The sequence below is a fragment of the Vombatus ursinus genome, unplaced genomic scaffold (genome assembly GCF_900497805.2).
Source record: "Vombatus ursinus unplaced genomic scaffold, bare-nosed wombat genome assembly UNPS02012709.1, whole genome shotgun sequence".
Taxonomy (NCBI): domain Eukaryota; kingdom Metazoa; phylum Chordata; class Mammalia; order Diprotodontia; family Vombatidae; genus Vombatus; species Vombatus ursinus.
This window is the reverse complement of record NW_020952487.1, coordinates 2,006,048-2,018,323: the sequence shown is the minus strand read 5'-3', so window position 1 is coordinate 2,018,323 and position 12,276 is coordinate 2,006,048. Positions and strand designations below refer to the sequence as shown.

Sequence of the window (12,276 nt, the reverse complement as noted above, 5' to 3'; positions counted from 1 at the left end):
TTTCTAAAATTCTTTTCACCTCTTTTACTTCTTTCTTGTTTATTTTTTGGTTAGATTTATCTAGTTCAGAGAGGGGGAGGTTGAGGTCCCCCACTGGCATAGCATTGCTGTCTATTTCTTCCTGTAACTTCCTGAACTTCTCTAAGAATTTGGATACTATGCCATTTGGTGCATATATGTTGAGTAATGATATTATGTCATTGTCTATGGTGACTTTTACTAGGATGCAGTTTCCTTCCTTATTTCTTTTCATAGAAACTATTTTTGCTTTTGTTTTGTCTGAGATCAGAATTGTTTCCCCTGCTTTTTTTTTAACTTCAGCTGAAACATAATATATTGTGTTCCAGTCTTTTACCTTCACCCTTTGTGTGTACCTCTGTTTCAAATGTGTTTCCTGTAAACAACATATTGTAGGATTATGGCTTTTAATTCACTCTGCTATCCACTAACATTTCATGGGAGACTTCATCCCATTCCCATTCAATGTTATGATAACTATCTATGTCTTTCTCTCTATCCTTTCCCTCCCCCCATTTATACTTTTCTTTCTCCTTTCTCCCTTTCCTTCCTCATTAGTGTTTTGCTTTGGCCACAGCCTCCCTCAGTTCCACCTCCCTTTTATTAGCCTCCTCCCTTTTCTTCCCCTTTACTCTTACTCCTTCTTCCCTCTTACTCCTTCTTCCCTCCCTTCTATCCTACATCCCTTTTCTTTCCCCTTTTCCCTCCTACTGCCTATAGGACAAGGATAACTGATTGTGTTATTCCCTTCTTGAACCAAATCTGATGAGAGTAAGATTCAAACAATGCTCATCTCCTTCCCTTCTTTCTCTCTCCTAGAATAGGTTTTTGTGCCTTTTCCTGTAACAAGTAATTTACTCTTTCTCCCTCCTCCTTTCCTTTTCTCTCAGTACATTTTCTTAGTTAGTTCAGATTAATCCACTTAACTTGTATCCATTTACCCCACTTGATTAGATTTTTTTATCATTACATCAAAGTCAACTTATACTTACCTCCTTTATGTATACCCCTTTAATATTGTGTAATAACAATACAGTTCTCAAGAGTTACAAGTGTTATCTTCTCTTATAGTGATGTAAACAGTTTGCCCTTAATAATTACACTGTCCCATTTACCTTTTTATGTCTCTCTTGAGTCTTGTATTTGAAGATCAAATTTTCTATTGAGCTCTGGTCTTTTTATCAGGAAGGTTTGAAAGTTCTGTATTTCATTGAATATCCATCTCCTCCCCTGAAAGGTCAAGCTCATTTTCACTGGGTAGTTGATCCTCAGTTGTAATCCAAGCTCCTTTGCCTTATGGAATATCATGTTCCACACCCTTTGATCTTTTAGTGTAGAAGCTACAAGGTCCTGTGTAATTCTGACTGTAGTTCCATGATATTTAAATTGTTTCTTTCTGGCCATTTGCAGTATTTTCTCTTTGATCTGGTAATTTTGGAATTTGGCTACTATATTCCTTGATGTTTTCAATTTGGGATCTCATTCAGGAAGTAATTGGTGAATTCTTTCTATGGCTATTTTACCTTCTGGTTCTAGAATCTCAGAGCAGTTGTCCTTGATGATTTCCTGAAAGATACTATCCAGGCTCTTTTTTTCATCATGAATTTCGGGTAGAACAATAATTTTTAAATTGTCTCTCGGGGATCAATTTTCCAGGTCAGTTGTTTTACTAATGAGGTATTTTACATTTTCATCTATTTTTTTCATTCTTTTGTTTCTGTTTGACTGATTCTCACTCTCTCATAGAGTCATTAGCTTCCATTTACCCAATCTAATTGTTTTCTTCTATTAGATTTTGTATCTCCTTCCCCATTTGGCCAGTTGTATCTTTTAGGGACTTGTTTTCTTCAGTGTAGTTTTTTTTTCCCCAGTTGGCCAATTGTATTTTTTTTTAATGAGTCAATAGGGGTTAAGTGACTTGCCCAAGGTCATGTGTGTGAGGCTGAATTTGAACTCATGTCCTCCTGACTCTAAGGCCAGAGCTCTATCTACTGCACCACCTAGTTGCCCAAGCAAATTGTATTTTTTAGGGATGTGTTTTCTACAGTTAATTTTTGTCCTTTCTTTTCCAAGCTATTGACTCTTTCTTGCATATCTCCCATTTCTTTTCCCATTTTTTCCTCTACCTCTTTCATTTGACCTTTAAAATCCATCTTGAGCTCTTCCAAGAAGGCTTTTTAGCCTCAGAACAGTTCATATTCCCTTTTGAGGATCCAGATGTAGGTTTGTTGACAATGTTGTCCTATTCAGAATTTCTGCCTTGATCTTCACTGTTCCCATAATAACAATCCATTACACATTCCTTTCTGCTCATGATATTTGCTTATTTCCTGGCTTTTGAAGAGCTTGCACTCTCCTGCTGGAAAGCAGGGGGCACTGACCCAATCTTCTTGTGTTGGGAACTCAGCGCCTGGTCACTGGCTTTCTGTGCTGGGGCTTCAACTACTGGCAGTTGGAGGCTGTAGGATTCTGGCAGCTTACCTGGCATTGGGCTGGTATCAGCAACACTGGACCTCTAGGAGTAGGATTGGGTAGTCTGGTCCCTGGAGGTTACCTGCTCACCCAGACCTTTCCTTCATTTTGCTTTCTTTAGCTCCTTTCTGATGGATGTTGCAGGATGTTTATCTGCCTGGAGCCCTTGTAGTGCTTCCTAGAGTTTTGCTGAGGGAGACCCTGTTTCTGTAGAATGCTGAGGCACCTGGTGGTTTTCTGAGCTGGTTTCCACCAGTTCTCCTACCCTCATTGAGGCACTCAGGGGTCCTGTTGTTGGTGCTTGCCTGCTCCATCAACTGGGGTTCAGGATCTCCTCCTGGTATGCTGAAGTGGGGCTTTCAGCTAACTTGCTGTGACACATCCTGTACTGTACTGCTCCCCTTTCCCCAGGGCAAGAGAGGCCTTTCCCATGAATCCCTCAGGTTACCTGGGCTATCAAAATGCTGCACCCCATCTTTCTTTGGGTTCAGCTGCTCCAGGTTTTTGTTTTCCTGGGGTGATATTTTCTGAGCTTTCACTTCTTACTCAGCCATCTTGGCTCCAAGATGTGGAACTTCTCCTGACTCTTGTCTTTCTAGAGAGCTTGACATTATGTCCCACATGCCTCCATCTCCTCAAATAAAAGCCAATGATTAAGGGAAACATCTTTTCCATGGAAAAATCTTATTTCTTCTGGACATAATAATGGAAAGTCACCTATTTGATTTGCTATAATCAGTTGTATAAATATCATGTCTTTCCCAGAATTTTTCAAAAGTCCCACTTGGTTACTGAGGATGACTAATTCTCAGCATTGTAAACACTCATAAATTTCCTCCCTTTGTACCTTTCTCTCCCAGTTTCACTCTGAATATCTCATATTTGTTTTTGTGTTGACAGAGTAATTAAAATTATTCCTTTGCTTAACATGGGAGAAAAACACCATAAAGACACTCAGACTCTTTATCTGTGTATGAAAATTCCTCCCATTTAAATCATGGATAATAAAGTGCAATGCCTTGGATAAGCCAGAAAAATTCAAAGGGCTAAGTCAATTTTTCAGTACTATGAACCAGGCAGAGACAAACAGGGAGCAAATGTAGTGGGAATAGTGCAGTAATAATATCATTAAGTAAGGACAGTAGTCCTGCAGCATTACAGGCCTGAGTCATCCTTCTATGCATAAGCAATGGTCATATATGTTTTCATCCTATATGCTCCTTAGATGTATATTTACTCTTCCCATGGATAATGTTTCCATTTGTGACTCAATTTTATGTGACAAATATATTATTATTGTTAGTTTTATTAATGTGATCTCTTATTAAATCTTTTTTGATCCAAGTGTTTTCTGTTTGAGTAATAAAACTAAATTATTGGTGAAAGGTAGGGAATTATGGTTTTGAGTTGATGCAAAACTGGAGAGTACCTCAAAGTTCATGTAGCCTGGTCTTGGGACCCCTTCTGTAAGTTAGAGCAGTACCTCCAGGTGCTACACACTGGCTGTACCTTCACTCAGAAGCATAGTTCATAATAATTTATGAGCCCTCACTAATATGTTTGCTTTTATTAGTCAGGCAAAAGATACAATTAATTCAAAACGAAGGTATTTAATGAAATAAAATAAAAAGAAAAGTAAAAATAAAACATTTCACCCTTTTAAATGAGAAAATCAGTCCAGGGGGCTCACTTTGTAGACTGTATTGATGGCTGTAAGTGCTACATAAATGTAATGCCAAGAATCTAGTCAACTTTCTCCTCAAATAATTATCTTAGAAAGAAAACAATAGAGTACTTAGAGGCTTGAAAATACATGGTAATGTATCAATAAGTCTGATTAGAGGAAATAATACATGTGAATAAAATGTCATTAATAACATCAAAGAAAGAGTAAATTATAGCAGAAAAAATGCTTTTCCCCCCGTTGTATGTTGCCAGAAGCAGAAAAAAAAAAGCTTTTTTATTTGAGGAAACTAACTAATAAAGTTCTCCTACGGCTCTTATTCAGCTTTACTTTTTGAGCACATGACCAATAATTTGTCTCTTACATGTCAGCAAAATATGGTGCTAAAAAGGAGCATGTCTCAATGCAAGGAGAAGGAGTTATTTTTAAAGGTAGGAAAAAATTCCAAAGATTGCTAATGAAGAAAACACAGATATGTTAGCAACAGGTGGAAGATAATAATTTCTGACTTCTCATTTCAGGGCACCCTACAGATTTTCAGTCTTGAAAATGTGTTTTACTTTGAGGCTTTGGCTTTCACCTTCCAAGATTTCAAGCCAAAAGTTCCATATGACAGTTTCCACAGTGAAAATTTCAGTGTTCAGGAAGGAGATCTCAGTATATGGGCTTTTGTGTTTCATACCCTAGATCAACAGGCAAAATTCACTTCTCACTTGACTGCACTACTTTGAATATTCTCTGATGGATATCTCCACCTGCCCCAGTAAGCTCATTATTGGGAAGACTTCATCATCATTCCATCAGTCTTGGTAGTCCACCTCATCACTATTCTCTGCCTCTGATTGATTGGATGGTGGAGCTATGAACTCCAAACCTCAGTTAAAGAGAGAGCAGAGATCAAACATTCCCTCACTTCTTACCTGACTGCACTACTTTGGGACTTCCCTGACTGATGTCTGCACCATGCCCTCACGCTAGGTACCTTTCCTCTCCCTCCTACTTTTCAGATTTCTTTTGTTTGTTGTCTTCTTAACTATATTTTAACTTCTTGGGGGAAGAGATTGTCTTTCTTTTTTCATATCTGTATCTTTGTGCTTAGCACAGTGCCTGGTATGTAATAGACACTTAATAAATTCATATTGACTATTTAATAAGGGGCTGAAAATTTTTTGTATAATAAGTGTATCATACATAGTTGGTTCTAAAAAAAATCTTCCATGGATTTTAAAGAAATGAAGTGATGAGTGAGGTGGTTGAAAGGAAGTGAAAACCTTTGACAGAGGGATGTAGTGGGGAAGGAAAAAGCCTCAATCAGTGAGAAATTCTGGATAAAAGTAAAAAGGAACTGTCAGATTTGGGTCAGTAGATAAGGGGGCATTAGTAAGAGAATGAAATTTGGCCATAGAACAAAATGTTCAAAAGAATTCAGGTTTTCTTTTACAAATTTTACACTGTCAATTTCATCATAGTTTTGAAATAAATACAGTCCTTTTGAATGTGTTTACAAAAGCATGTATCTCTTGTTTGTTCCTCAGGGTATAAATGAAGGGGTTCATTACTGATGCCACTGAGGTGGCAAGTACTGCCACCACCTTATTCAAAGCCACCCCTTCTTTTTCAGAAGGTTTGATATAGATGAAGATGCAGGTTCCATAAGTCATGGAGACAACAATCATGTGGGAGGAACAAGTGGAAAAGGCTTTTTTCCTTTGCTGGGCAGAGGGGAATCTCAGAATAGTCCTGACAACATAAGTATAAGATAGAACCACTAACACTAAGGTGATAATGAGTGTCAACACAGCACATACTAAAATTATTCTTTCTATAAACTCTGTATCAGAGCATGTGATCTCCAGCAATGGTGATACATCACAGACAAAATGGTCAATAATATTGGAGTCACAGAATTCTAGCTCAAGGCCCCCACCAAGTATTGGAATGATGATCAGAAACCCAGACAACCAACAACCCAGGAGAAGCTGGCTACAGACTCTGTTGTTTATGATGGCTGCATAGTGCAGAGGTTTGCAGATGGCTACATAGAGGTCATAAGACATGGCAGCCAAGAGAAAAAATTCTGAGGCCCCAAAGAGGATACCAAAAAATAATTGAGTGAAACATGCATTATAGGTCACAGTAAAATCCCCAGTTGACATGTTGTACAGGAATCTGGGAATACAGACAGTTGTGAATGACAATTCTAAGAAAGAATAGTTTCTAAGGAAAAAATACATGGGGGTTTTAAGGTGGGGATCCACCAAAGTCAGAGTGATGATGGCCAAATTTCCAATTACACTCAACATGTAGGTCAGAAACAGAAAAATAAAAAGCAGAACTTGGAGCTGTGGGTCATCTGTCAAGCCCTGAAGAATAAATAATGTTATCCCGGTGTGATTTCTCATTTCTGACTTTTGTCTTTCAATGGATCTGTATGTAAAACAGAGAGGGAGGGGTGTGGCTGAGAAGAAGCACTATAAAATAAGTGAGCAATGCAATTTGGATATAAATGCTCAGAAGTCGATCTTGGACCCTTTTTTCTTTCACTGACTAAAAAAACAATCATATTCACATCATTGTGTTATCTTCAATGGCTCTGAGCTGTGTATCAGCTACTGAACATAGCATTTTTGTAAAGTCTTTTGTCTCCTATCTTTCTCCCCCACTCCCCAGTTCCTTGCCTCCACCCCAATCCTTCTCACTCAACTACATATTATATAAAAACAGTTGTGTTGATTCCTTTTGTTTTCCCACCATACTTATTCTCAGACACACTTCCTTCACTAAATTAATTTGTGACTTAGAAAAAATAAATTTAAGCAAGACCAATACAGTGACAGTCTATGACAGTATATGCCAAATACACTTATGTTCCCATACTACAAAGTTTTCAGTCATTACCCTACTGTCGGACACAAACTTTGTATCCACTTTGTTGCTATCACAGAAAGTCCCATGATCTCTTGGAATACATGTGGTACCTCTGTCTGTCTTTGACCTTCTTTGGATATATACACAGTGATGAGATTACTGGCTCAAAGGCTATGAATATTTTCATCCCTTTTGTCAGAAAATTTCAAATTGTTTTATGGATCCTTTTGACAAATCTTTACTTCTAGCTATCATACATTAGTGTACTTGTTTTTCCAGAAGCCTTCCAAATTGTGTAGTTTCTTCTATTTTTGACCTTTGCCAATATATAAGCAGTGTGTGGTAAAATTTCAAAGTTTAATGAGTTGTTTAATTTGAATTTCTTTTATTTAATGTTTCATAGCATTTTATGGTAATTGTAAATTTTCAATTTGTACTTTGTAAACTATTGCTTGAATAGGGAAATGGTTCTCAGTGTTATATATTTGCACAGTGTACACACTTTGAACTTAACTAACTGGTTCCATGGGCAATTCTATGCATTCATGCATCTCCTCTAAAAGTCCAATTTCTTCCTTTTTAACTTCACCTCACCTCTAGGCTCTTTTCTCTGTCATAAAACCAGGCTTCTATGCAACCAGGCCACACATCCTCTAAGTCCTTGTGGTTTTTCCTTGAGGAGGCTTTATCTTCTGCTAAGGTGATAGAGTTCAGAAGAGAGCATCACAGACATCTTATTTGAACAGGGTTTGTCTATTACAACCAAGGTAATGCTGAGATTTTTGCGGGGATGGGGTGTGGTGGTAGGAGAAATCAGGGATGTGACTTAGAGCAACAATTAGCATTGAGGCTGAAGTCTTAGTTGGAAGCATCAGTGACCACCAGCCACAGTATCCATTCTTTCTACATCCCAATATCCTTTAGGGACAGGTAACTAAAGTAAGTCTATTAGGAATATCTACCTTAAGCCACCTGCACTTTACTGAGTTTACTATGCACTATCCTACATCCATGTTCATTGCTGCCATATCTAATACCTAGGGACACATCTCCTAGTTCCATTCTTCTCTTTCTGACTACCTGTTTTCTCAAAAAAAAATACTTCACCAACACATGTCCTTACAGTCCCAGGCTAACAAGCACAGTGAGAGGAAATCTATTTTCTGGGTCCATAATGGGAAGCAGAATCATCGTGGCTTCTGGTGCAAATTTCTTATTGAAAGTGTGGTGGTGGAGTAGAGGATAGTCTTACTACATATGTTAATGTGAAGGGAGGGGAAAGTCTTTCTATAGAAGCTTAAATCATCAACTGCCTTGGGAATTATATCAATGCATAATGGAGGAGGGAAGAACACTTAGGAAAGGGAGAAAATGTTAACAAGATCCAGCAATGAGGGGGGCAAGTTGTACAGAACGCTGCTAGAGGAGCACAAGGTGATGAGGGGACAACAGTAATTTTTCAGTGAAGAAATACAATTTTCTGGAGAGGAGGCACCCACAACCATAGAGGGAGCCCATCTGTTCCCCCCACATCATTCCCAGATGAGGACATCCAAGGGCACAGACCCATTTGCCTTAAACCCATTCATCATAAGTCTCACTTCAGAAAGCATCTCTTGACTCCCAATTAGATTTATAAGGCCTCCAAAAACACTCAGGTGGTTTGCTAGCCACATTTTTTCCAACTTTTATTTGGAGTATAGAAAATAACTCCCCTGGAGGCATGGTAAGGCCATTTCATCTCCACTGACAGTTGTAAACCATCAACCATAATACTCTTCTTTTCTTGGCCTCATTTCTAGTTGTCATATTATTTTGATTGTGAACCAACTTTTCTACATGATTCTCTCTTACCTTAGAGGCAGTTGGTTGCTCAGTGGATAGAGGACTAGGGCTAGAGTCAGGAAGAGCTGTATTCAAATCCATCCTCAGAATCTTCCTAGTAGTGAGACCCTGGACAAGTCATTTAACTTCTTTTTACTTCATAAAAGGATCCACTAGGGAAGGAAATGGCAAATCGTTCCAGTTTTGTTTTGTTTTGTTTTGTGAGAAAAATCCATTGACAGTATGGTCCACAGAATGCTGAAGAGTTGGACATGACTAAACAGTAGCTCTATTCCCTTAACACATCAGCTACTCTCTTCTGTCCTTCCTGGATGTCCCCTGGACTTTTTATCTTGAAACATGTTAACAGATGGGAAGTTTTAGCTTAAGAAAATTCCAGTTGCTAAAGGTTGCCATTAGAGTTTTAAGGAGACTTCTCTCCACTTTTCAAACTGTTTCCTAATGCTTTCTCCTGGCTTTTAATGTTTTTTCCCATTTTCTTTTACCTGCATTCTGGCATTGGACTCCCTATTTAATTACTTCTTTCTGCAGTGAAGTAATAAAACCTGTAATATAGGAAACCACAGTAAGTAATAAATAGTTGATAAGGACCCCTTCCGAAGAATAGTTTGACTTTTAGAAGGTGACATATTATTATTATTATTATTATTATTATTATTTGGAAATGGTGTTGAAGTTTTTGAAAATGGAGGTAATGTATGTATAACTCCACCATGAAAACTGCCATGTACTTTGCTTCTGCAGATGATTGACCTTAGTGGGGGAATATTGGCTATTTGACATTTCTCCCATGCTATACCTTTTCCAGTCTTTGAAAGTAATGGTTTATTAACTAATTTCTATGTAAAATGATGGAGTCCATGTTCAGAAACAGGAATAGGCATAGGGTTAATATAAATCTTTGTATCTGTAGTTCTGTAGAGCAGGGAGGTTGAGATGGGTTTATTTCTGTAGAGGTTCTGGATATTAGAGAGTAGAACCTAGAATTCTCTGTTTCTCTACTTAGAGGTGGCAGCTTGTGTTTTGTGACAAGCTTCCTGATGGGGATCCCCCTGTAATTCTAGATCCTTATTTTTATCTTCCTATATTCTAGCTTCATTTCAGACAGGAACATGTCATTTGCTTCATCACAGTGGAGCATTGCAATAAGAAGTAACCATAGTTCCAACATCACCTTTTTGCCGGAGATACTTTACATCTTTGCACATGCCATCTCTTTCTGCTCACTCTGTCCCAGTGATTCTAGGGTTAAAGACAGGCAATCTAACTTACTTTTAGGAGGATCTGGTCACAATTGTTTCTCACTAATCACAAGTTAATTCTATTCAGTAGCTCTAGAAATGTTTCCCATCTGCATTCAATTTTCCTCCATGTTCCCCTGCATTAGGCTTCCTAAAGAGAATCCAACTAGATGTGAGAATGAATTTTGCTTAGTTGCTGGAAAATATTCCCCACAAAGATGCCTAAGGGGAATTTCTCCTGGGTCTTGAGAAGTGCGGATTCTGTATTGCAGGATGACCAGTTCACACAGTGCAGAATCCAGTGTTGCAGACACCAACAAAGTCTTAAACAATGATCTTGGATTCTGGGATACTTGATTAATGGAGAGGCAATTTCTCCTTTGCTTAGTTTTTGTAGGAAAGATTCCACATAGATTGTGATAATCATTTAAGATCAATTGAGCCCGAATAAGGGCCAAATACCTGAATTAATCTTTTCTGAGTGAACTAAAAATGCCTCTTCCTGTGTCAGCAACTACAGGACCAGATGGAACTGACCAGCATTCTTCCTGTTTGTGATCACTAAGCACAGGATACCTGGGACCAGACACTCTCTTGAATAGTGGGACTTTTCTTGTCTTTGTATCCTATGGGCATATGTTATGGAGGGGAAACACAGATATCCTGGATCTATAATTTCAATTGACACTTTGACATTCTCCTATTTTATTGTATTTACAACCCATTCAACTAAGAAACTTCCTTTCCCATGCTGTATGTTAAAAAACACATGGAGGCTGTATTTTTTTTTAGTAACACAGACATCCTGAGTCAAGGTTTAAATGTCCTCCAAAAGTTGCTTGAGTCTATCAGTTAAAGCTCTGATTCCATGTACATGTGCTGCTAACTGAAGGGAATAAAACAATATGAATTTACTTATCACCTAGCTTCTTATCTCTTTAGCCAATTTTCAGGTTGACAGTAATGGTGCTGTGACTCGGATGGAACTGAAGAAATGGAAGAAAACTCTAGCCCACTCCAGCAATGCTTAGTGGCTCAGGCTCCTCAGGATCCATTTTTTTCTGGAGTCCTAACTTTGACAGGATCAGGTAAGTTTCCCCTATTCCCAGCTTCCATGGACCTCCCACTAGTTTGGTGGAAGTCTGAAAGAAAATTCCCTTTAAGCTAGCTCTGGGGTCGGGGATCAAATCGAGGTTCAGAAACTACAGCTACTGTATCAGGTCCCCTCTGGTAAGGATCAATCTAGAGAAATTGACTATGGGTCAATCAGAAACTAAAACTAGAAATCGGGTAACAAGATCACTTCCTCTTATATGTTAAGCCATTGCCAATCTGGTGATCACAAGTACTGATAGGGCTGATATCAGTTAACTAAAGGTAGTCCCAAATTATGTTGGCCAAAATGGGGTTCTTTTGACAGGTCAAAGTTACTTTATCTTCAAACCAAATCAAGTTTAAAGGCCAAAAGAACATCTAGCCAGGAGTGGGGATGTTTTCATCTTTGGGTTGCTGAGATGGCTAAGGGAGAAGAAAAGGCAGACGCTACTTCTCTTAAGGCTCAAAAAGCCGCTTCAGCACTCTTTCCAGGCTCCGAATAATCTCCTTCCCCCTCCCCTTTTCCTTTAAAGGCTATGGTCCTGACGGGGACTCAGATCCCTGAACTTAACTTCACTGGGACTTGTCCTTTTAAATATGCAACCTCAGGGGCACTCTGAGGAAGGCTCACAAGATCCAGTTACAATATCAGGTCTTGGATCCTTACAAATTCCCCAACCACCCTTCCTCAGAATAATAATAATAGCCAATTCGTGTTGGGGGTTTTCTAACAAGCCTCTAATTCCCTCCCTCTCTCTGTCATTAAGTGCACACTGTGTCACTATGTTTGTATTGTATTTGTCCTGTCAGTTTGTCTGTCAGGGTGTGTCTCTGTATCTGTACCTTATAAGATTTTAAATGCAGTCAGAGACTTCTAAGGGCTGCAGCTAGGGAAACAACAAACCTGTAAAACTCCTTTTCTTGTGGGTCCAGGCCTGGCCAGTGCAGACTTAACAGTGAAAAGTTAGATACAGCTAAAGACATCTTAGCAGATTCTGGAGGTTTTGAGGTTAATCATTAAGAAATTGGGAAATTGATAATTTTGGGACTGTT

General features: G+C 38.6%; 1 protein-coding gene across 1 annotated transcript; it reads right to left on the bottom strand.

The window, feature by feature from the left end:
• Positions 1-5,637: 5,637 nt before the first annotated feature.
• On the bottom strand, positions 5,638-8,655 carry LOC114040097 (olfactory receptor 6C2-like). Its single transcript, XM_027858089.1, has 2 exons — positions 8,644-8,655; positions 5,638-6,582 (listed from the first exon to the last, which is right to left on the bottom strand). Exons 1-2 carry the CDS (start codon positions 8,653-8,655, stop codon positions 5,638-5,640), a joined length of 957 nt encoding a protein of 318 aa, XP_027713890.1.
• Between the last annotated feature and the right edge of the window lie 3,621 nt (positions 8,656-12,276).